At 40.0% G+C, this 22,275-nt stretch overlaps 1 protein-coding gene across 3 annotated transcripts in view; it reads right to left on the reverse strand.

Annotated features, from left to right (window-relative positions):
• Positions 1-10,471: 10,471 nt before the first annotated feature.
• Positions 10,472-22,275, reverse strand: part of lingo1a (leucine rich repeat and Ig domain containing 1a) — a 121,452-nt gene continuing 109,648 nt past the window's right edge. For all 3 annotated transcript variants that reach the window (XM_047596991.1, XM_047596990.1, XM_047596989.1), the window contains one exon: positions 10,472-14,514. In XM_047596991.1, the coding sequence (XP_047452947.1) occupies positions 12,655-14,502 (1,848 nt within the window). In that variant the 5' untranslated portion in view covers positions 14,503-14,514 and the 3' untranslated portion in view covers positions 10,472-12,654. The remainder of the gene's footprint in view (positions 14,515-22,275) is intronic.

Genomic DNA, 22,275 nt, shown 5'->3' on the forward strand with positions numbered 1-22,275 from the left:
ATTACTTTCCAGTGGTATCTTTTGTCATAAGTGTAGCCCAAGTCCCAACTGGAAAAGGAGGTTTCGGAGCAGCTGCTACTATTAAATGATTAGACTTCTTGTGGCACCCAGTCTGTATTTTCAGGTGACAACACCAGGTGGTTCCTCAAATCTCACATAAAATATAAAGTGGCGGGGGCAACAGCAACCGAAACAACAAGTTTCTTCAGATTGTTTGAAAGTTTTTGCGACAGCAGACGACTGGGTGTAGGCCGCTTGCAGATGCCGCTGTAATCTACTAAAATGAAATTAGTCAGGCTGTTCCTGAATAAGAACAGAAGTGTTCAGGCATCTCCTCTCTGGACAAATAGAGATTAAACAAACAAAATATGTGCATCTTTGCTCAGTCGTGTAGAAAGCTGCATATGCGCTATCCATAATCGCACCCACACGCCGCACAAACATAATGCAAATCAACCGGTGTCACAGGCGTTTGACGCAAACGCTCAACGAGTTCAGCTAGTTTTACACCTAATGTTGTCCCTTTTAAAGATGCAAACTGCAAAAAAAAAATCAATTATGTGAAATAGAAGAAAGGGCCATTCAGTCTTTGTACTGGATTGAGCTTTCTCACCGGTGAGGGACTTCCATTGTGTTTGTGCAACTTTGCAGAACCAACCTGCCAAGGCTGCCTTTGTGCCTCCATAGAAACCTCAGTGCAGGCTGTACTGTCTCTCATGTAAATGCACTTTCGGTTATTGGTTGGAGATACATTTTCACTGTGACTAACTTATCTTTTCCCTTTTCAGTTTGCACAAACCGTGATCAAATTGTTATATCTTGTCATCCCCTATTTGTTTGCATGACAATCAATGCCATGTTTGCCATTCATTCATTTTGTAGATTCATTCATTCCATCTTAGACTCATACACAGAAGAAAAGCAAATGTAGATGCCTCTGCACGGTTATTAGTCATTGTTTTGGAGCAGTTATGATTTTAATTTTTACACTGTATGTGTCCCAGCGATGCGTCCCAGTAATGGACTAGGGAATGATCTTGCTAACCTTGATGAACTTTGTAGTTATTTTTTAACATCCTAATTGCATGGTTCCTCATAAGTCTTTTGCTCATTAGCCTACCACTGCAAATAATCAGACGAAATACACAATTGTGTTTCACTATTTAAAGGGTCTGAACACATTTATGTTTTCATAAATACCATAAATTCACAGATTAATTGCGTATGTCGCCAGATGATTTGAACTGGCAAACTAATAATAATGAGCAACTCATGCTGCAATCACGACATGAAAATTACAAAAAAAAAAAAAAATAACTAAACGAAACGCGAGGATTTGAATTTGAGCTCATGTCTAATAGATGAGCAGCAAACATCAGCAACCACAAAATTCATAAAGCTTTGAACAGCAAGTGTGTCCCAGGGGTTTTTTGACTCATACAAATCTCACTTCGTTGGGCTCCCTATGAAACATTTTCACTTGTGCTGTGTTTGCTGTCGTGAGTATTTGCATTGAGAATATTTGTGTATGGATATGATGTATGGACAAACGGACATTTTCTTAATTTGCTCACCTGTTTGTATTTGGACTTTCTTGGCCACTGCAGCTGACTCAGGAAGGCTAACAACCTTTCACACTTGCTCAGTTTGGAATCAACAGACAGCCACATGTAACCACATGTCCTTTGAATGTGAGATCAAGCCAGTGCACATGGAAAGAATCCTATGCAGACACACAAAGATAATTTAATTTAGATTTAGATTTAGATTTAGATTTAATAACTTGTGAATATAAAATCACATAAAGGAGTTATTTAACTGATTTGGCTGCTTTATTGTTACGTTCTAAGACTTTATATATGTCCTGGAATTTCAGCTGTCATTCATACATGTGGGTAAATATTACTTCATGTCATCAGTGACTACTGGAGAGTAATGCTTTGTTTTGAAAACTCATGATGAATTATTCTCTTCACTCCTTGTCATTTAGTTCATTTGTAAAACCCCTGTATGATGTATTGATGTGATTTTGGTAAGAAAAAAAGATGTAATTCCAAAATCAGGCTGTGATTGAACGTCGGAAATAAAGGAAAATAAAAGTATTTCAGGGTTCTCTGTAATAAGACAATTGAAGCATCCCAGGGGCTCTCCTCTGTGGTGCAATGTGAGAGAGACATGGTTTTCTCAACCTCATCCCTCTCCTTGTTACTTCTTTTACATAACTGAAAGAAGAGCAAAGTTGGGCATTTCCATCCCAGTGAATGAGAGGCAATTCTTCTGTGGGCTCATGCAGCGAGATTGGCGAAAAATCTCAAAAAGCTCCGTAGCTACGGTATGAGGTGCCTTGCCAATGGCTGATCCCCAGGGCATTCAAGTGCTTTTTGACATCTACACTATATAACTCCAAGGGATTTGGGTCCCGTAGAACAACCGGATTGATCACGGTTCCTTTCCGTGTTGTTAAGTCTGCCTGAACATTTCAACATTGGAACTTGAAGATATCCATTGATATTCTAAAGTTACCCTGTCATACAGTTATTACTGCAATAGAAAATTAGTGTCTGCCTCAGGAAATTGTTCTATGTGATGTAGCACACTCAATAGATTAATTATGGTGCTGTCAAATATAAGTGATTTTGAATATGTCTACTTTTTTTTTTTTAGAATAGCCTGTAATTAACATCAGTCAGTATAGAGTTCTATGTGATGACGCCGATACCCACCTCTAACCTCTAGCACAGCTGATCACAATCATGACAGGATTTTTAACATGGACCATCATTATTTTTAATGTCTGAACGTTTGTTCAATTTGGAAAGCATGCGTTTAATTGGGCTCAGCTGTGTTTTGGGAACTATTTCTTTCTGGAGTACATGCCCTGAGCGATTCAAGCACTTCCAGCATTACATAATATATAGGTATTTGTAGTTTCATCAGGATTTTTGTGCATACTGCATCTGATTTTATATATGACGTATTGTTGTGTATAAATAGTTTGGAAATACCCTTTTGTCCTTAAGTCATAATATATATGACTAACTGTATCTGGTCAGAGGTCAGATATTTGATCCTGTTTCCCTCAGGACCAGTGGAGCACAGTTTGCAGTGAGTAAAGGCCAAGACACTCAAACATCTCCAAAGCGGCCTTTGAGTTGATTATTGCTCTTCCTGTCTATTCTGGGACTTTAATCCACCTGGGAACATTAGTTAGTGAACACCAGTCAATAAGTTCAGTTGATCAATTGGGTGAGACTAATTCGATAGTGTTGAAACCTGTGGCTTTGTGGAATTGTCTTAAGATGAGAAGGTTACCTAAGGACTCAGAACAACTTAATTAATACTATTGAACCCTGAGAGGAAATGGGTATTTGGTTATTGCTAAATATATTGCACATTAAAATGATAAAATATTTGATAAAACTAGCCCAGACTAAACTTAAAGATGATACTAATGCGATGCTGAATTATCTAGCTGATTATTTACTATTATTTAATAGCTGCTGATTTTTTTCCCCCTCTAATAGTACATATAATTGTGGTTAGGGTTAGGGAAGCACTAACCTTGAGGCCAGCCATATTTGTGGCAGAAAGCAGGTCTACAGTTGTTCTGTTGGGAACTGATAATGCTCTGAGAAAAAACCTGCCTGGGCAATCAAATCAAATCGTTCGGGTGGGCTTTAACAGTGCACACATGAGCGGACTGAGCGGAATTTGTTTGCAAAAGAAAAAAGGCTCTGATTGGTGGTAGAACAATCAAATTGGGTGCAGTGTTTGGTTGAAACATGCCCCATAATTAAATCCAAATGTTGTGTTACCAGGCTCTGCCAGGCTAGGGAAGCACTACTAAGCCTATCAAGGCAGTTGGAACTAAGGATGTGAAAGTCAATATGCTAGTTTTCACCATTCATTTTCACCATTCTTAATGTTTCCCTTGAAAGCTGTTTCACTATAGCTGGGTTTACATGGAGCCAAATATTCCGATTACAATCGGTTTAGAAGCCTGAATGAAAATGCTCCATATAAACACCTCAAACGGAGTATTCCTTTTACAAAACTGATCGAAAGTAAATGGTGAATCAGAATGGAGTCAAGCTCTGTTCTGTCTGCACATGCTCTGTCTTAAAGAGTAAATGCACAGTGACGTTCCAGTGACATTTCCTCAACTAGTCTGCGGCGCTGCGGAGAGCTTATTTTTAATAACAACTCTGAAAGAACTAAGACATTATTGCACGCTTAGACGACAGAAAAAATAGAAATATTAAACTGCCTAAGAAGATCCGTCAAAAATTAATTGAAGCCGGGATAGACCGAAGTGCGGAACCAAATCAGAACCTCTGCAAAACAGTGAAGACCGGCTACTATAAGGCTAAAAAACACCCCACAAGCTTTCCGAATCAAGGTGTTGCTTTAAGAACACAAATGTAAGAGCAATAGCAACCACTGCTGATTAGATGAGCGATCAGTCACAGAATTATTTTATAGGATTTAGATTATCCAGATCCACACTATTTGCCAACCGCCATTCAAAGGAAGAAGAAGAAGATGTTTTCATCGATCTGTCACATGTCTGTAAAACGGCCGTTACCATTAAAAGTATTGGTACATACATCACCTCACATGTACACAGCTCACCTGAAACCTTCAACCGAAATGAGAAAAAAAAGTCTCCATGTGAACCCAACTTATAATTACTAAAGAGCTTCTAAATAAATAAATAAAACCGGATGGTTGGCATCTCTAATTTTACTTCTTCAAGTGCTTCTGCAATCTTCTGTTGCAGTGTTCATGTACAGTATGATGAACCTCTAACATCCCAGAGATAACATGATGGCACTCTGAAGGACTACCCAGGCAGAGAAAAACAGAGTAGCAGAAGGCAGGTGGATGAAAATAATGAAAAATGAAACACACACTCACCTGCAGATATCTTGGTACAATGCTGACAAATGGGAGCAGCAGCCTCACGGTGCTGTTTGAATCAGATCACATCGTCTATCGCGCAATGGCACCTGCCTCAGCTTCCCCATCAAATTTCAGCAGCCCGCTGTCCTTGAGGCAAGTAGGCAGAAATTATTCACAGAATGGTTACCCACTTCAAGGTGATATAGCAGCTGAGCTCTCAATTATTTCACTGTGACATTTTCAGGACTTGTGCGTGGAAATTGGAAATACAACGGAATTACGGGATGGATTGGCCCCTTTACCTCCTCGCCTATTTACCTTGATAATAATTGCCCAGATCACCTTGGTACTACATCTTCCTGCAAACAATTCACTGCCACGTAAAGTGAGCACAAAGCATCGGCTCAGTATCATTTGTGAGTGTACATTAGCAGGCTGCCAAAAAGATGGTTTTAATGGCAGACAGATGCAGCCTTTTGGCTGTCATATATTTTTTTTTTTTTTTTGAATTGGGAGCTCATGACTCTTTCATGGGGTTGTTAAATAAATAAGAAGGGTAGAATGAGTCGCCCACAGAGACGTGGGCTGTGCCACAGATTGCCTTCTTGGACGCCATCCTGGTCCATGCTTGAAAATCACGAGCTAGCCAAGACAGTAAAACAATGGCATAGCAGTCAAATGTGAGTAACAGTGTCGGGGGTGGGTTGATTGGGAATCAGGTGTTTTTTGTTGTTTCGTTTTTTTTTCTTTTAGCAGCGGGGCTCAGGGCTCAGTGTTTATTGACTATGCAGAACTCTCAGCTCAACATCAAAGCCCAAGCTAAGTCTCCTCATGGGAGCCACACCAGACATAAACCCCTGAACTCAGCAGGATCAAAGTCTCACCCACTATTCAACTTAAAACATTTTAAATAAATATGAATATTCTGAATATTATGTGGCAAATATAAATAGAATACCCACCACAAGGAGATCGTCTTGTGCACAATTCTAACGGTAATTACAGGGGATATTTTGAGAAAATGTATAGGGAGTTGGTAACCATAATTCTTTTTCGAGGCTTCTTTTTCAGAAATGATTCACTACAGTAGTGCGGAGGTTTTCACATTCATATCTGCTGCGCGAATGAGGCCGCTGTGGTTCTTTTCACCTGGGAATTGTCCAATAAATGATCTTCAGGATGTGCAGGACAAGTTAATAGAGGACTTGGCTCTTTATCAGTCAAGATGTGTCCCAGCTAACAAAGAGATAAACCAGGGCTGCCACTGTCTGGCTCGTACGACAGGGTGTGCTTCATCCTTCAGTCATGGGAGTCTGTAACAAGACAAAGTGCTGTGTCTCGCTTCCCAACTATTCTAGAAGCCAAGTTCAGTCAACAGCCCCCAGGAACCAACACTCTACCGCTCAGTCCCGAACAAAAGGTTTTGCCACTTTGATTCTGACTTTCACCCAAACAAGATGAGACACTTTGTTTTTGTGTGTCCGGTTTCCTTAGAAGAGCCGTAAAATGCTTTGCCCGGGGACTTTGGTAAAAAGTAGGAATTAGTCATGACCAGCTGTGTTCACATTAAAGCTAGAATACGATGTTTCCTTTTAAACCGGTATCAGCGTGGATGTGTGGGAAACACTAAAAGCAGCACTTTACTAAGGTTGAGGCTGTCTGCACACTTCATACATCTGTCATGTTGCATGTGTCTAGAATATCAGCCTGGTCTTATGGGATTTGATGAAATTGACAGAAAATGTAACTGAACTGATGCAGAGATTAGTGTTTTTTTTCATGACACCAAACATGAGTGATGTACAGTATTTAATCTGCAGTACCTTGGGTGCCTTGACCACATATAAGAAATGGAAACAATAAAATGTTATAGTCCCACTTTGTAAACGAACCTTAGTGTCTTGGACGACGGGATGTGTATGTGACTGGAACACAACCATCGACCTTCTGAGGTGGACTCTCGCAGACGCAGAAGATAGCGACAATTAAAATGACAAATTTTCATACATGCAGTTCTTTCCATTCTACTCTCTGACACAAAAAAAATAAATGTTTGTCCATGGATATGGATCAGCAGTTTAATAAATAGGCATATGATTTAATCAGTTCAGACTATACTGCAAGTACCATAGAATTTCAGTGTAACTGCTTAACATCAGATGAAATCTTGTGTATCCTTATGTATGTTTTTTCTTCTTTATTTTATATATTTGATAAAATGAGAACATAACAACATAACAATGTGCTAAACTAGTAGGGTGTAGGGTTAACATTTTGTATCAAAACATACAGTAACAGACTGTATGTTTTGATGCAAGGTTTAGTTTCATGGTAAAGTTATAGCACATATTTATTGGTGAGTACATGAATAACAAGCCCTCCAACCTCAGGCTGAGGATTGCTGGTATTTTTATTTAATCCTGCTCTCGTTCCTATTTTGACCCCTTTTTCCAGAACATTAAGACCCGTGCAATGATCTGCACATGATGTTCTGGAAATGACTGAGAAGGCAAATTATGTAAGTGCATTAAAAACTGGTTCAAACTGTCTGGGTATACGGCTACTCACAGAATAAATGTGAGCCAATGTCTCAGCAAAAAAAGTACATTTTACTGGAAAGAACAGATTTTGCGAAAAATGAGCCACCTTTAAAATGTGTCAGTTCTGTGACGCCTACTTCTGCCAGACAGGTAATAATGTAAACTGTTATCACAGAAGAATGAAATGATTACTTAAAGGGGGACAAAAACGGTCATGTGTGACTTTCTGGGAAATTGTGGCTTTCAGAGTTACCGTCATGTTTTTTTGAAAATTGTTGTTTGCGGCTATATCCCATTTTGCCTTAATGATGCGTGAAAATTACAATCTGCGGCAGATGAAGTTTTACAACAGCGAAGCAATAAACTCAGCAAACCACAGCATTCTGAGTTAAGCGTGATAAGCTTTATCCCTCTAAGCTGAAATCGTCCCCTCGCATCTTTGTGCTGCGCTTTAAAAAAAATAAATAAAATGTTTTATGTAATTTTGTAACAAACACATTAAATTCAACAAAGCAGTCTCTTATATATAATAATATGTATAATATTATACATGTTACATATTTTAAGACTTCACATTGTGTGGAATCAAAGGATCTGACAGCGGTCCTGTTAAGTGATGAATGGAGCAGATTAGTGGATCTCGATGCTTCAGGATATTAACTCGTAATTATTTGAAATGTAGATTACTGACACCTGAGAGGTTTTCAGATAGCTTGGAACTGCATGTATGCAGGTGTGGTCCTTCAAAAGCCCCATTAATATCTGAGATCTTTTCTATTGTGAATATGTGTACTGTTTTGAGAGATAATATTTAATCTTAATTCAAAATGAATTCAACTTATTCAACTATACAAAGAAAATATATTTCTGGCGTGTCTTCACCTACTACCACGGTGAGCGGAAGACGAATAGTTGGTCAATACTCCAGCAGCCCTTGTAGTGTATGGAACAACTTTATTAGGCCGGTCTCTATTAGGTCTTATAAAGCTGCTCCACATATTACTAGTGTTGCAGGAGTCTTGAACTTTTATAACCGCAAATATGGGACATTTTATAAGCAGCATACAAACCGATGAAGTGTTCAAAACGCACACAAAACCGTATGTATAATTTATGTGTATACAGCTTCACTCTCAACAATTTATTTACTGTTGGATCTCTTGAAGTTAGCTGATTCAAAGGGTTGTTGATGTCTGCTCACAACATTATAATCAACAATTGTAACATCAATTTGTTGCTTGGCAAAGACTCATAACTGGAGACGTGCAACAGTGCAGCAGTAGTTCTAACACAGACCACATTCTGTTTGGTGCCGTTCCCTAATTACACTGATTAAGATGTAAGCGTTTTCAATTAGACGCAAGTAAGGCATTTTGAATTAAATGAAAAGCACTCTTGGTTTTACATCTGTTTGTGCTTATTTTATCAGTAGATTTCTGGGATTAGTTGTAATTTCACAGAATAAACAGGAGTGTTAAAGTTTGTATATAGTTCGACTGAAACAAGTGAATTAACATGCAGTAGGTACAATGCGGAAGCACATACACCTAAATAGGGTTTAAATTGGCTCCTTTGATGTGGATATGATGTGGATATGAGAAACAGCCGACCTGCTGTGAGTTAAGTTTCCACATCTAAATATAAATCACAAGTGGCTTTCTTTTTGTTTTACTGCTACTCTGTGACAGAAGTGACGCCAACAGCAAATTCCCAACCTTGTGTTCTTTACACAGTGTTTCCCAGATGCTGTTAGGCTTATGGTTTGGATGAGTGCAAGGAAAACCCAGAGGTGTGTCTGTATTTTCATGCTCAGTTGAGGAGAGGCGACTTGTCGCGCGGTGTCAGAATCCATCAGCCTGTTCCTGACCTAGAATTTTAAGCACAGATCTAATATGTGAGGAATGAAAACAATGGATGTCTCCATTACTCCCTGGGGCGAAGAGGCCTCAAGAATAGCTTCTCTCCTCCTCTATTCTGGTTGTCTGTTTTCAAGTCAGAAGATAAATGAGCCTGCTTTGATACAGCTTGAGGGGGGGGGGAAATAAAAAGAATGTCTTAAGTCCCCGCAGAGTCCTAACCAAGGCAGTAAGGATGTGGAATAAAAAGGAATGGCACAGACATCCAAACTCAAGGCAGTGCAGCGTCGTGTTTCATGAAACTAGGCTGTCCTAGTCGTATCCCTGGTCATTTCCCATAACCTTCAAAGGGTAACCTAATTTGCTCATGTTTCGCTAAGAGACATCCCAGAATAAAACTGTTATTCAGTGACTTATTTTTGTTTCATTTTGAAGTTCCCTAACTAATGACTTTACCATCATTGTCTCTTTAAAATTACAAATGTGCAGAGCAAATTGATAATATTCCCGATACATATCATAATGCCTGTGGTCCCTCACTAATGGTGGTTAATTAACGTTTAGAGGCCAGGCAATTGAACATGTGAACTACCATTTCCCCTGTAAACAAGTAATTAGTGGTGAAACATATAATGGTAAATTACCTTGCCATCTCAATCATCATTTAATGAGGTAATCAATCAGAGACATCCAACGTTTTCTTGCTCATTTGGTCACTGATACTGGAAAGTGTTACCATCAGCTAGAATTTAGCCTGTGCTTCACTATATAAACATTAAAATAAATTTTGCTTTATTTTATTTAGGTCCACCATGTTTTCATTTGTGTAAAATCACCTGTCAGTTTTTGTCAGGTGACAATGAGCTTTTCCTCTTCCACTGTGACAACCATGTTTAACCACCCTATTTCCACAATAGCCCAATACAGAAGAATCAAACACTGGCCCTAGAGACCTTCTCCTAGAGGGACTGTTGAGTTTTCTGCAGTTTGAAATATCACCACTAGAGGCCGTTAAATCCGACAGACTGGTCCTTTAAGAAAAAAGAAAAGAAAGCATATTCACAGCCCGAAAAGTAATCACTGCTGCGCACTGTGTTTGGTCTAAACCCCACTAATTAGACAGTCAGGTCCTTACTAACCGAAACTTTAAAATCAAGATAGAAGCATCACTTGTTTAAAAAAGTCCATAGATTGTTTAATACAACATACCATATTCTCAACAATTCAACATCAACAAAATTTTGTTAATTAAAAAAAAAATCTGCATATTACCTTTATTGCACAGAACAATTTGAATGTATTTTCCATAGATTTCTTTTTTAATATCTTTTTTTTTTGTAAAAAGTTGGCTTGGACTACATCTTCAATATAGTCCAGGGTCAAAATAAAAATGAAAGAACAACAAAAAACAAAAAACAGAATCCCGGGTTCACTCGGGACAAAAAAAAGGCTAGGTACAGTAGCCACACTTTAAACAAAGAGAGCATTCATAATCAGCAAGAGGGAGAACCATGAGCCATATCCAGTGTTTTTTTTTTTCCTTTATGCAAAACGGATTACACCAAAGCTGCTTCAGATTGCTCCATGGGTGAAACCATCTGTGTCACTCCAACCATCTGCGTATTCAGTCCATACTTCCAGCCATTACGGTGTCGTTATCTGTCATGTCATCCATCATAAATAACTTATCCTTTATCCTCACACACTTTTGCAAAGCCCAGCTGTCCACAGTGTGTACTTGGAAAGGTAAGGCCGAAACCTCATGTCTCATATGCACGACAAACCGGGAGCAGAATGTGCAGCAGTTCTTTCCCCCACTGACAAACAATGCACATTTTTGAGGGAAAGAAAACCTGTAAATGATCCTGGAAGGTCATATTTCCATGGCTTTGATGAGGAAAGAGGGGGTATCATCATGAATAAAGCATTAATTTCTCTTTTTTAAAAATTACAGAAAAAAAAAACAATGACAGAAATATTCTACAGCTTGAGGAGCACATTGTTACCAAAAAACGTGAGCACCACAACTTTTATCCCCCACAATCATGTTGAGCAAAAAATAATACCATTACATAAGAGTGTTTGAAATGCAGTTTGAAAGGTCGGGGTTAAGCGCTTTTATTATCAAGGTACTGAGGCCAACCTTTCTATTTGATGACTAAACTGCAGAATAGATGCTGCATCTTTTGTAGTCACAAAGTATTATATCAACAACATCTCACACTTCTTTCTGTTTCGTGCCCTTAGTCCATATGTACGAACTCCATTCTATCTGAAAATTAGGGCTGATTGACACTGATATCAGATGCTGTGCTCAAAGGACTACGACTAGGATAGTAGAGCGTTTAGCACTGCTAAAATCTTATATTAAGAGACACATTTAACAACATGATTTTATGCTTCTTTTCAATACTAAATATTGTTGCAAATGTTTTTCTAAAAATCCAACTGTCCTTACAAACTGGTGCTGATATTTTACAGCAGAGAACTGGTTTTAATAGTAAAACATGAACAATCTGCCAGTTTCACTAATTTTTGTCTTTGCCTTCAGTCATTGAGGTTACTTAATGCCCAGTGTGATCTGTTTGGCCATACCCCTTATTAAGTGTACTTTCTCTGGTATGAAGTAGCTGACATTTACATTGTGTTTTATCACTGGCAGGTCAGTATTTCCAAGAATTTCTCATTGTAGAATTCATTGCATATTCTACAATTAGTGGGACTTAACCTTTCAACATGAGTGTTGTATTGTGAAACACATATACATTTGATGAGCCACAGAAAAATCATGACTGTGTGAAAGTAAAAAGAGATAAAATGTAGCACACAGCATTCACAATTGTAACACTGATGTACTGAAGATACATCATGTAATGAAGATATACTTGAAATGTAACAGCCTTTGTATAAATGTGCTCATCAACCCATACAAATCTCATTCATCACAGGACGTCTAACCTTGGAAATAAACAACAGTAAAAAAAATAAATAAAAAAAAATACTGACAGAAAAAAACAAAACAAATATGATATGCCCCTCGTACTCTGGCTGTTTGAAGTGTTGTTGTTTTCAATATATTTTTCCCACTAAAAATCCATAGGAATATGAACTGCTTATGACAAATCTGCCTTTCAATCAGTGCCCCCCACAGGCCATTTAGAAACCACCAATGCCCTGTAACACTAGGTGTGGTTTCATTCCCGCTCACTTTTGAAAGTCAAGGAGTCCATCAGTGAGGAAAAAACATATTACTCTATGTTAACAGACCAGGATCCACAGGTTTGTAGGAGAGAAAAGAAAATGTCTTCTTTTCCATTTGTCTTATATTTAAGTTCAATATTAATCAATTCCACAGGTTAAATCATTTTCATGTTAAACTTGCGAGGAGCATCCACTGTGCTGCTGCTCATGCCAGCGTCCGATTTCCGTGGCACATACTCGATCTCGATGTTGTGCTTAGTGTTGCCTTTACCTCTGCTCCAAAGGAAGAGCAGTACCAAGCAAAACAGGACGACGCCCAGAAAAGAGATAAAGCCCATTGTGGTCGCAATGATCAGTGTCTTTATATCAAATGGGAAAGGGACATTGGCCCTTGTACCGTTAGCACCAGTTTCTGTCGGCTGGTTGGATATGAAGGCAAAGGTCTTGTTGGGCTGGTGTGGCCAGTCAGGGGAGTAGCTATGAATGTGTAAGTGAGCAAGAGAGGTGTCGTTTCCACCTGCGTTGCTAGCTATACACACGTATGTGCCATTATCTTGAATCTGGGCATAACGCACCTCAAGGGTGCCATCTGGTAGCACAGAGAGCCTTCCAATCGTCTTGGTGGTGATAAACTTTTTCTGTGGAGAGAGCCACATTATCACAGGAGCAGGATCTCCATCTGCTTGGCAAGCAAAATGAACAATGGCTCCCTCATCGACAAATTTTTGCTGGGCTTTGCGATCCCTAATCCTAGACTTGCGACACGTGAAGTAGTTTGGTTGCAGAACATCCGGGAAGTCCTTGAACTCTTTGCCTTGGACAAACTCAGGAGAGGCACAGGTGGGCTGCTGCCTGTTGAAGTTCAGTCTCCAGCGTCGTCGGAAAACCCATAAAAGTCGGCAGTCACAGGCCAGGGGGTTATCATACAAAGCAAGGGTCTCCAGGTTACCAACTGAATGGAATGCAGACTCCTCTAAAGTGCTAAGAGAGTTCCCAGACACATTGAGAATTTTCAGGTAGTTTAGACCACGGAAAGAGTATGGCTCAATCATTGCCAGCCTGCCCCCAACCAGGTGAAACTCCTGCAGACGCAGAAGATCATGGAGCTTATTCCCCTCAATGGTGTGGATAGGGTTGTATGAAAGATTAAGAAACCGCAAATAAACCAAGTGCCGCAAGGCTACGTAAGGAATTGTGGTCAAGTTGGCATTAGCAATGGTCAGAGAGGTGAGATTTAATCCATACAAGCAATTTGGGGTCATAGTATCCAAATATGGCCAATTGGCTATTTCCAACACTTTCAGCCGGTAGAGCCGTTTAAAAGAATAATCCCGTATGGCATTGATATTGAGGTGGCGCAGCCTTAGAGTGATCAAACTGTGGAGGTGGGTAAAAGCCTCTGTTGGCACAGAGGACAAGTTGCACTTCTCAAGACTCAGGTGCTCAAGGCTACTTAGGCCATGGAACGCCCGGTGGGAGATGAAAACCAGGTCATTATCACCCACCTCTAATGACCGGAGGTTGTACAAATCCTGGAACATGTAGTCCAACAGGATGACAATCTTGTTCTCACTTATGTCCAGCTGTGTGAGATTGCTCAGACCTGTGAAGACACCAAGCTGAATCAGCTTAAGCTTGTTGCTACGCAGCCCCAATGTCCGCAAGCCATAAAGGTTGTTGAATGCTCCGGGTTCAATTGTGGCGATCGTGTTTTCACTGAGCTCCAGGTGTTCAAGGTTCGGAAAGTTGGCAAACTCGTCTGGGTTAATGGTTCTAATGCGATTTTTGCTGAGGTCCAGCAGTCTTGTTTCAGCAGGAATGCCCTCAGGAACTGTCATGAGCTTCTTGCGGTGGCACATCACGGAGCGCTCTGGAACATTGCACTCACAGCGGGATGGACAGCCTGTGGTGGAGCCAGACAGCACGGTGCCCAGCATCAGGATCAGAATGGGCTGCCAGCAAGCCACCAGGTAGCTGTGCCCAGTCGCTTCCCCGGCCGCCATCTTATCGGTTACCTGGGGAGATGCAGAGAAAAGGTAAAGTTTTATTAGAAAATTACAGAATGACAATTTCAATTTCTTAAAAATAGATTTTAGGGGGAAATTCAGCACAGTCTGAAGAACACACTAATATACACTAACTGAAACACACACACAGGTGTGTAAGGTTTAAAGTCACTGAATGATGGAACGATCAAAATTGTCGTTTTCTGCTTGATACTGCAATTTCCCACTACATGTAAAGGAGGGGGATGGCAACAGTCTGAACTTCTTTAAAGCACTTCCTTTTGGGCACTCTGCTCCTCTTCCAACAGCTGGTTATTTCAACATTCACAAGTGTTACAAGAACGGTATTCTTATGTGACACAAACGCTAGCAGAACAGAATATGAATCCTGCTGCAATATTCATGGGCAGACTAAAGATGAATAGAGGTTGCCTGGAGTAAGGTATGTGCTTGCATAATTGAGTGCTCACAACTTTGACTTCACATCTTTCACTTTTCTACACAGATCTTCAAAAGGTATTTTACATGAAAGTAGTTCCAGGGAGTGCAACAAATTCTACCACCCCTATCAGTGATATAGAAGAACAAGTATTTGTACTGACCCTAGCAACAAAATAAAAAGGCAAAACATTTTAATAATCTCCATATATCTTGCTCTACACCCCCATTGTGTTGGCTATGGGATGCTGAACAGCATTTCCGCAGCACACGTTGCAGACCATCAATCAGTCAATGCTATCGGCCTGATTTAAAGTGAAGGGGCACAGCTTCAAGTGGAATTAACCGCATTTTTCACTAATCTATGTCACGCTGCGTCACAGACACATATGCCGAGCACATCTGTGTTTGTTCTGGTACCATAACGTGTTTTTCTTTCATCCTATACAGATTTCTTTCTACTTCAAGTCTGAATCTGCAGTTCAAACAGCGGGGGGTGGAGCAGGCGCAGCAAGAAGACACAGTTAAAGATGGATGGTGGCAGATGTGATGTATGTGCTGTGGTTGACAGTAGGCTCACGCAATCTCTTAGGATAAAATATAGACCACGCACCACCAGGGAGTTGAATTCAGAGAGATAAATACAGGATTTAACAGCAAAAAACAAACCATATTTAATTTCAGTGCCATCTGTTAGTGTGACTCCCTTCCACCAACAATGCAATTAACAGAATTCCCAGTTACATGAAAAAAAAATGAAGACATTACCAAGGACATTATACAGCCAACTGAACATCATTAATGGTATAATTTGCAGTGGTTAAGAGATATTAGTTGGTTAAAAGGGCCAGTATTATTCAGGTTTCATTAAAGTAGTTATTTCCAGCAATGAGGAAGGGCTGCTAATCAGACAAGAGAAAATGCCGAAAAAAGAACCGAATTCCTTTGCATCTAATCTGCAGTCATCTTAAGACATGTCTCTAGGGGAATCCTGTCTGTGTGAGATGGCCATTTTCACCACACATAGAACTTTGCCAGTGGTACATAGTTTAATGTCTTGTTCTAAATTCGTCTTTTAAGTCGATTTTCAATCGGGCCGCATGGAGCATCTCCAAACGGTCTCCAAAGGATAAAGCACACTTTCGTGGTTCACTAGATCCGATAGACCATATCACACGTGACAGATTGAGACTGTAGAGAAAAGGGAATAGAATCTGTGATATCATGGTTGACAGTTAATTATGGGGTGACATGTCACAACCATTGTGGTCACCACTAATAACTGCTATTCTCCAGTGAACCAATAGACAACTGGATATCAAACTCATCATGAAAGGGGGGGTTTATGGGTTAGATTTACTTTGCTCAATTTCATTTTATTCCCTCTGAGGTCAAGGTTCAGATGGGGGATTTGATGATACCAACTGTAATCAAGTGATGTCAAAACAGGCTCAGATGAGAGTATGTCTGAGATCAGGGACCGGCACCATGGCTTGCCGTGCTGCCACATGTAATCATTCTTATATCTTAACCCACATTGATCAAGTCAGGGTTGAGTGCTGTGAGTGGTGAGTTGCTACGGCACCTAAGAAGAAGAGATGGTCTTATCACAGGTTCGGATCCATCTGTCAGACTCTATCATGTGGTCATCATACCCTGGATATAAGTCAGTGAGATGCTATTATGTCCAACTCTATTACCAATGACACTAAAACCCAATCAGGTAAATGATCAAACCATAATTCCTGTAGGTAAAGCTCTGTGACTGCAGCTTCAGCAGGTTATATACCCTAGGCAGCCATTTTAACAAGTCCTTCCACTCCTCTTCTCAAGGTACACATCCCCATAAAACAGCACTGCACTCGATTACTCAATAATACTTCATCATATCAAATTTTATGAAAGAAAAATAATGAGAAAAACCTTTTGAAATCCAAATGTTTCTTAGACGATATACTAGCTTGAAACTATATGTGGCACATGGCTTCCGCAGCAAATGTTGAGGAAAAATGTGGACAGGCAGGGACGCATTAAGATGAAGAATGCCATCCACGAGTAAACATTTACAGCTCTGTTTTGTTAATGATCTGGCGTTATCGTTCCCTCGCAGGCATGTAGTGTGAATGCCTGGTCTTCATTCCAATCAGCACTCCAGTGAGCTCCCAGAGAATTACATTAATTGAGGCGAAGTGAGAGGGGGTGTGCCTCTCAAAAGGATGAATATGCTGGAGAAATAAGACAACGCCGTTCACTAAATGAGGATCCACTGGTCCAAGACCAGTAATAACTAGATCAGTGGATGTTGAGATTAATGTCTTTGTGCCAGCATCTTCTGGGACACTGGTGATTTTGCTTCACGTTCTCTGTCCTCCCATTACAATAGAGAAGCAAGAGTGGGCAACCAGATACACAATCAAAAGGGAGATGTACCTTTAGAAAAAAAATAACTTTATGGGGGTTAGCTATTGTATATTGTGAGAGGTTACTCTTATTTAGTCTTATTGTAAACTGCTGTTCTTTGCTGTTGACGTACATATATATGAATAAAACTTAAGCAGCAAAATTGTCACTGTCAATTCCCCTATAGTTCCCCTACAGTTGTTATATTATTACAGCTCAGCTCAGACATTTTATATGAGTATTAAACAGGGTTCATGTCCTCAGTTGACGTAAGTTGTCGAATGTTTTCTGCCCATGTTGCTTTCACATACAACATCCTATCACTCCCTGAAATCTTAAGGCATGCATTTGAATGAGGCTGTCAGTCACCATTAAATTCATCCCAATAAGCACAATCCGCCATAAGCGGGGATAGGTGCTTAGACTTAACCACCTCCCCAAAGCTTTTGATTTGCCTGTCACAAGACATCACTCCTGAGCCTAGTTTGATACCATTGTTAAACACATGTAAGCTTATGGGGAATCCGCAAGATGGTAGTGACGTTATCTGCCGCGCAAAGTGTTAAAAGCATCTAAAGCTCATTCTTCCGCCTACTGCTTAATCAGCGGCCAGGTTAATCCTGAATGGACAGATACAGCAGTGTAATTTTATTTACTGTGCCACCTAAATGACTTTGATAGTTTTTCTCAACTGTTTGCTGTGAACGTATACACTACTCCACTGTCTCCTCCTTGACAAATTCCAGAATTTGTATTGTTGTAACGTGTTATCATTGCAATATGGTATTTGTATCAAATATCTACATTCATCCATCATGTTTTATCATGTCAAAACTAATCTGGCTCAGAGGAAAAAGGGAAATATTAGGCCACACCGCTGAGATTAAATATCAATTAAAATGCCTCTTGGTTCAATACCAGTGTAGTTCTACCATATGTAGCAGCTTCCACTTATAACACAGAACACATGGCTAAATTCATCTTAACTAAGAATTTCTGACCTTTAGCTCCACGAGTGAGATCACTTTCACACCGCTACAGTATTGCCTAGCTAAATTGCCTAGCTAAATTTCGAGAGAAAGGTTACCATCGTGTCATTGAGAAACTAAGCCGCCTGCTGGGATTGCAGGCTGGCTCTAGACCTGCGAAATGGCAGGGCTTAAATGTAAGCCGACGCCCGACAGATGGACAGCAATGCCCTAATCCAGGCGAAGAAGCTGCTCGGTGCAACAAGGTGCAGATTTCCAACAGTGGCCAGCTGTTGTCCTGACAAAACTCTGCCGTGAAACCTGTCGACATGTCCCTTCTGAACTTCACCTTGCAAAGGGTTCATTTATCGTTTCAGTACCTTTGGTCACTGATGCCTTATTTCGTCACAGAGCAATGCATACAGTTAATAGAAGGAAATCATTAGTGTGGAAGCATCAGCAGTTTTTGAGAGAAATTCATACTGATGGGGGAATCCTATAATCTAAAATTGAGTCGCTAACTCTAACTATACATCAGGCAAATTGAACACTGGAAGCACTATTTAGTAATATGCAAATCGGTTTGACAGCACATCAAAGAACAGCCTCCAAAGAGACATCGTCTTTATAGCTAGCAGGAGGTGGCTGGGGTGGATGATTGGCATATAAAACTTTCAACTCTCACGCTAAAAAAACATGGTCCGAGTATCCAGACTTGTAGTCTGGAAGTTGCCTCAAGGACCTGTAGTATCACAGCCATAATTGCCTTGTCCTGTGTATTTGTGTTGCCGTTTAGCTGCTTTGAATCATTTCTTTGAGGCAGTGTTGTAAAATTCTGGGCCAAAATTGCATTAAAACCCCTAGAGATTAATTGTTAATACAGGTAACATTTCATAGGATAAATGATTAACTGATCAACCAAGTAAATAATTTTGAGATCAGACAGTAATGACTGATTCCCAGTAAGTTATACTGACCTTTGCTCCATTAGTGTGGTAGTGGATAGTAATAAATGTTCTTGTCATTATTTAAGCAAACAAACAAACAAACTGAATTATTTGTATTTACTAATAAGAGAGTGAATATACAGACAGTTAAATGCAATAAATAAAAACAAGTTGCTAATGACATTGTCAGTGTCAGAATGGGTGCAGAGTTCAGAGCTCTAATGACTGTGGTTGTCTAAACTTTGAAAGTCATGTTTCATTACAGCCAAGTTCAACCAGGCTCTTAATTTGGGCTCCTTCTTCTTTTTTTATAATTTTATTTTATTTTTTAACACGTGTAGTTGGATGTTATGGTGCTAGTATGGGAGAGTGTGTCCTTATAAGATACTCATTAAGCTAATTAGCCTTGTCTCCAGTGCTCTGTTCAGAAAATCACCATTATCTCCCCCTCCCTTCTTTTCTTAAGGAGATGAGTTTTCAAAGACGAGCGTCCTACAGAATGTCGGACTTTTCTTAAGTGGAACCAGGATTTTGGGAAACCTCAGATCAGCTCACACTAATGAGAACACACTTTTTTCTTTTACAGCATCCCAAAGTAATTAAAAAAAACACACACATCGTTACACCACTGCCTGTTGAAGAAATGCATAAATTGAAAGTGAAACCAAAACGATTCAGGTTGCCATTACACAGACAAACATCTTGAAGTAAAGTAAATCTAAAGTAAAGAGCGCAGAGAAAGACCGAGCTCCCAAACAAAACGTCTTGAACAGCCTCTCCCTTTTTTCCCCCAAAAAGTTTATGAGAAAATTCTTCCTAGATCGTTCACATGAAGACCTTGTGTTATTTTTGTGTACTGTTTGCTCCCATAATTCTGTGGCCCCCACCTTGAGTCTCACTAATCTTTTGGGTTGGGGACAACTTGCTGACAGAGCCGTCAAGACTTGATGCAGTTATGTCAAAGGGGGCATGCGGTTAGACATGGACTCTTCGCCGAAACACCGCGGGAGACAGCGACCTTCTGTGCTCCGGAGGCAAAGCTGAAAACACTGCAGCCGTGGCAATAAATGTAGGAGAAACAATAACCGCTGAAGGTCACACGGCTTTATATTTTATACCGGATACTGATCCTAGATGAGTGTTTGAGTGTGTGGGCTGAACCTGGCCTATTCTGTTTAGTTTAGTTTGGAAGACAGAGACGGAAGCACTAACAAGGCCCCATGAGGTGCTTTTTAGAGTCTGTTTTAAGCAATGGGCCAAAGAGAATATGTCTTTTTTTTCCAGTCAGCAGCACTTGTCATAGTGTTTTATGCAATTTTTAGATCAAACTTTGTTCCACTGAATATAAATACAAGCTTAGAGACTGCTCTTACATAAATGATTTACTTAGCTGTTTGGTTGATCCACACATCCCGCTTCGATAAATCATTGATCAGTGAAGCGAATTTATCAAGCAAACATATCAAATATGTTCTAGATACCTAAATATGCGGGCGGGCTGTTGCACGATGACATAATCCGTGTTTCATTACATCGCAATCATGTTGTCAACAAAGTCAGATAATCACATAAGCAAAGACGATTGTCAATCAAAGGTGTTTTAGGATTCAATTTGCCAACGAAATTAACCTTGTAGAAACAAGGTCGTTAAATGTTATTTCATGTGAGCTGTTCATGTTCGACTTTAGTGCTGCTTTAGATCATACAGTGCACAAAACAGTCCCTGAGTCTATATTAAAACTTTATTGCAAACCTTTCCCATTCTTCAAAATTAAAATGAGGAAGATTGTTTGCACTACAGAGTGTGATACGCACAGTAATTTGAGCCCGCAATTAACAACAGTTTGGATACATGTAGTTAAAGGTTTGTATTTTTCTGAAGCAAAGCCGCAGCATTCAGTGTCTTTTCAACTCAAATTGAAAGAAGAAAAAAATAAATAAATAAAACACTTGCTTTTCTGACATAAAGCTTCTGATTGGGAAGAAACACTGTCTCGCCGTTATTACTGTAATGAATTCACCATCTATTGTGTGAAAGGCAAAGGAGCTTAGGCGAGTAAACAGGTCCCCCCCTTCGCCCCTTCGATGAAAAGCCATGAAAACACTTCCTTATGTAATCACCCATCTCTTCTTCACCTCCACGAAGCGGCTTTCTTTGCACGATTTTTAAATCCAATTTACATCGAGGGGCAGCTGCGAAAGAATCAATCCAAAGCACATTTCATAATGAGAAATGTGCAGCCCCCTGAAAACGCCTTTGACGGCTTCAGTTGTTTCTTTTTTTAATACTCAAATTAAACGTTTTATTTGAGATACGTTCTATAGTGCTCTGCAAAGGTTCTGCAGATACAGCTGAGGAACGTATAAAATCTGAAACAAACCCGTCTAACTAAACCACATATCCCTCCAGAACCTCCAAAGGCTTTCGAATAATCCTCATTTTTGCACAGAATTAAACGTTCACGAGTGAAAATCAAGCCCTTACCTCCTCTACTGCACATAAGCATTCAGAAGGACGTAGTGTTAATTTATGAATGACGGTACTTATGCAAATCGAAAAAGCAGTCCTCACGCAGGGCTATGGGGGGAAGAACCGTCATTTGAAAGGTGAAGACGTTAAAATTGTGCAAATTCACCATAAGACCCCTGCTGAATATCTTCACAAGTTAATTCAGCGGTGGAGGGAGGATAAATGATGGTTTTTGCGAAGGGTTGGGGGTAGGGGGGGCTAACATATTACTCTTCTCACTCAATTTGTGAGTGAGTAAATCTTTTCCCTTCGATGAAGCGAGTGCATTTGTCACTTGCCTCGGATGTGTAAGTGTGTTATCTTTTTGAGCGGGCTCTGATGTTGCCTTATGGAACAACCGCTACGTCGACTCCTCCATGCAGGTCTGTGGGATGGATCGTCAATAGCAGTGACTACACCGCGAGCTGCACTGGCTCCTCAATTAATTAAGCGAGTCAACATGGAAACATGCCTTCGTTTCCTGATGAATAATTTAAGCTATAACTTA

Source organism: Mugil cephalus, chromosome 10 (genome assembly GCF_022458985.1).
Source record: "Mugil cephalus isolate CIBA_MC_2020 chromosome 10, CIBA_Mcephalus_1.1, whole genome shotgun sequence".
In the NCBI taxonomy this organism is placed as follows: Eukaryota; Metazoa; Chordata; class Actinopteri; order Mugiliformes; family Mugilidae; genus Mugil; species Mugil cephalus.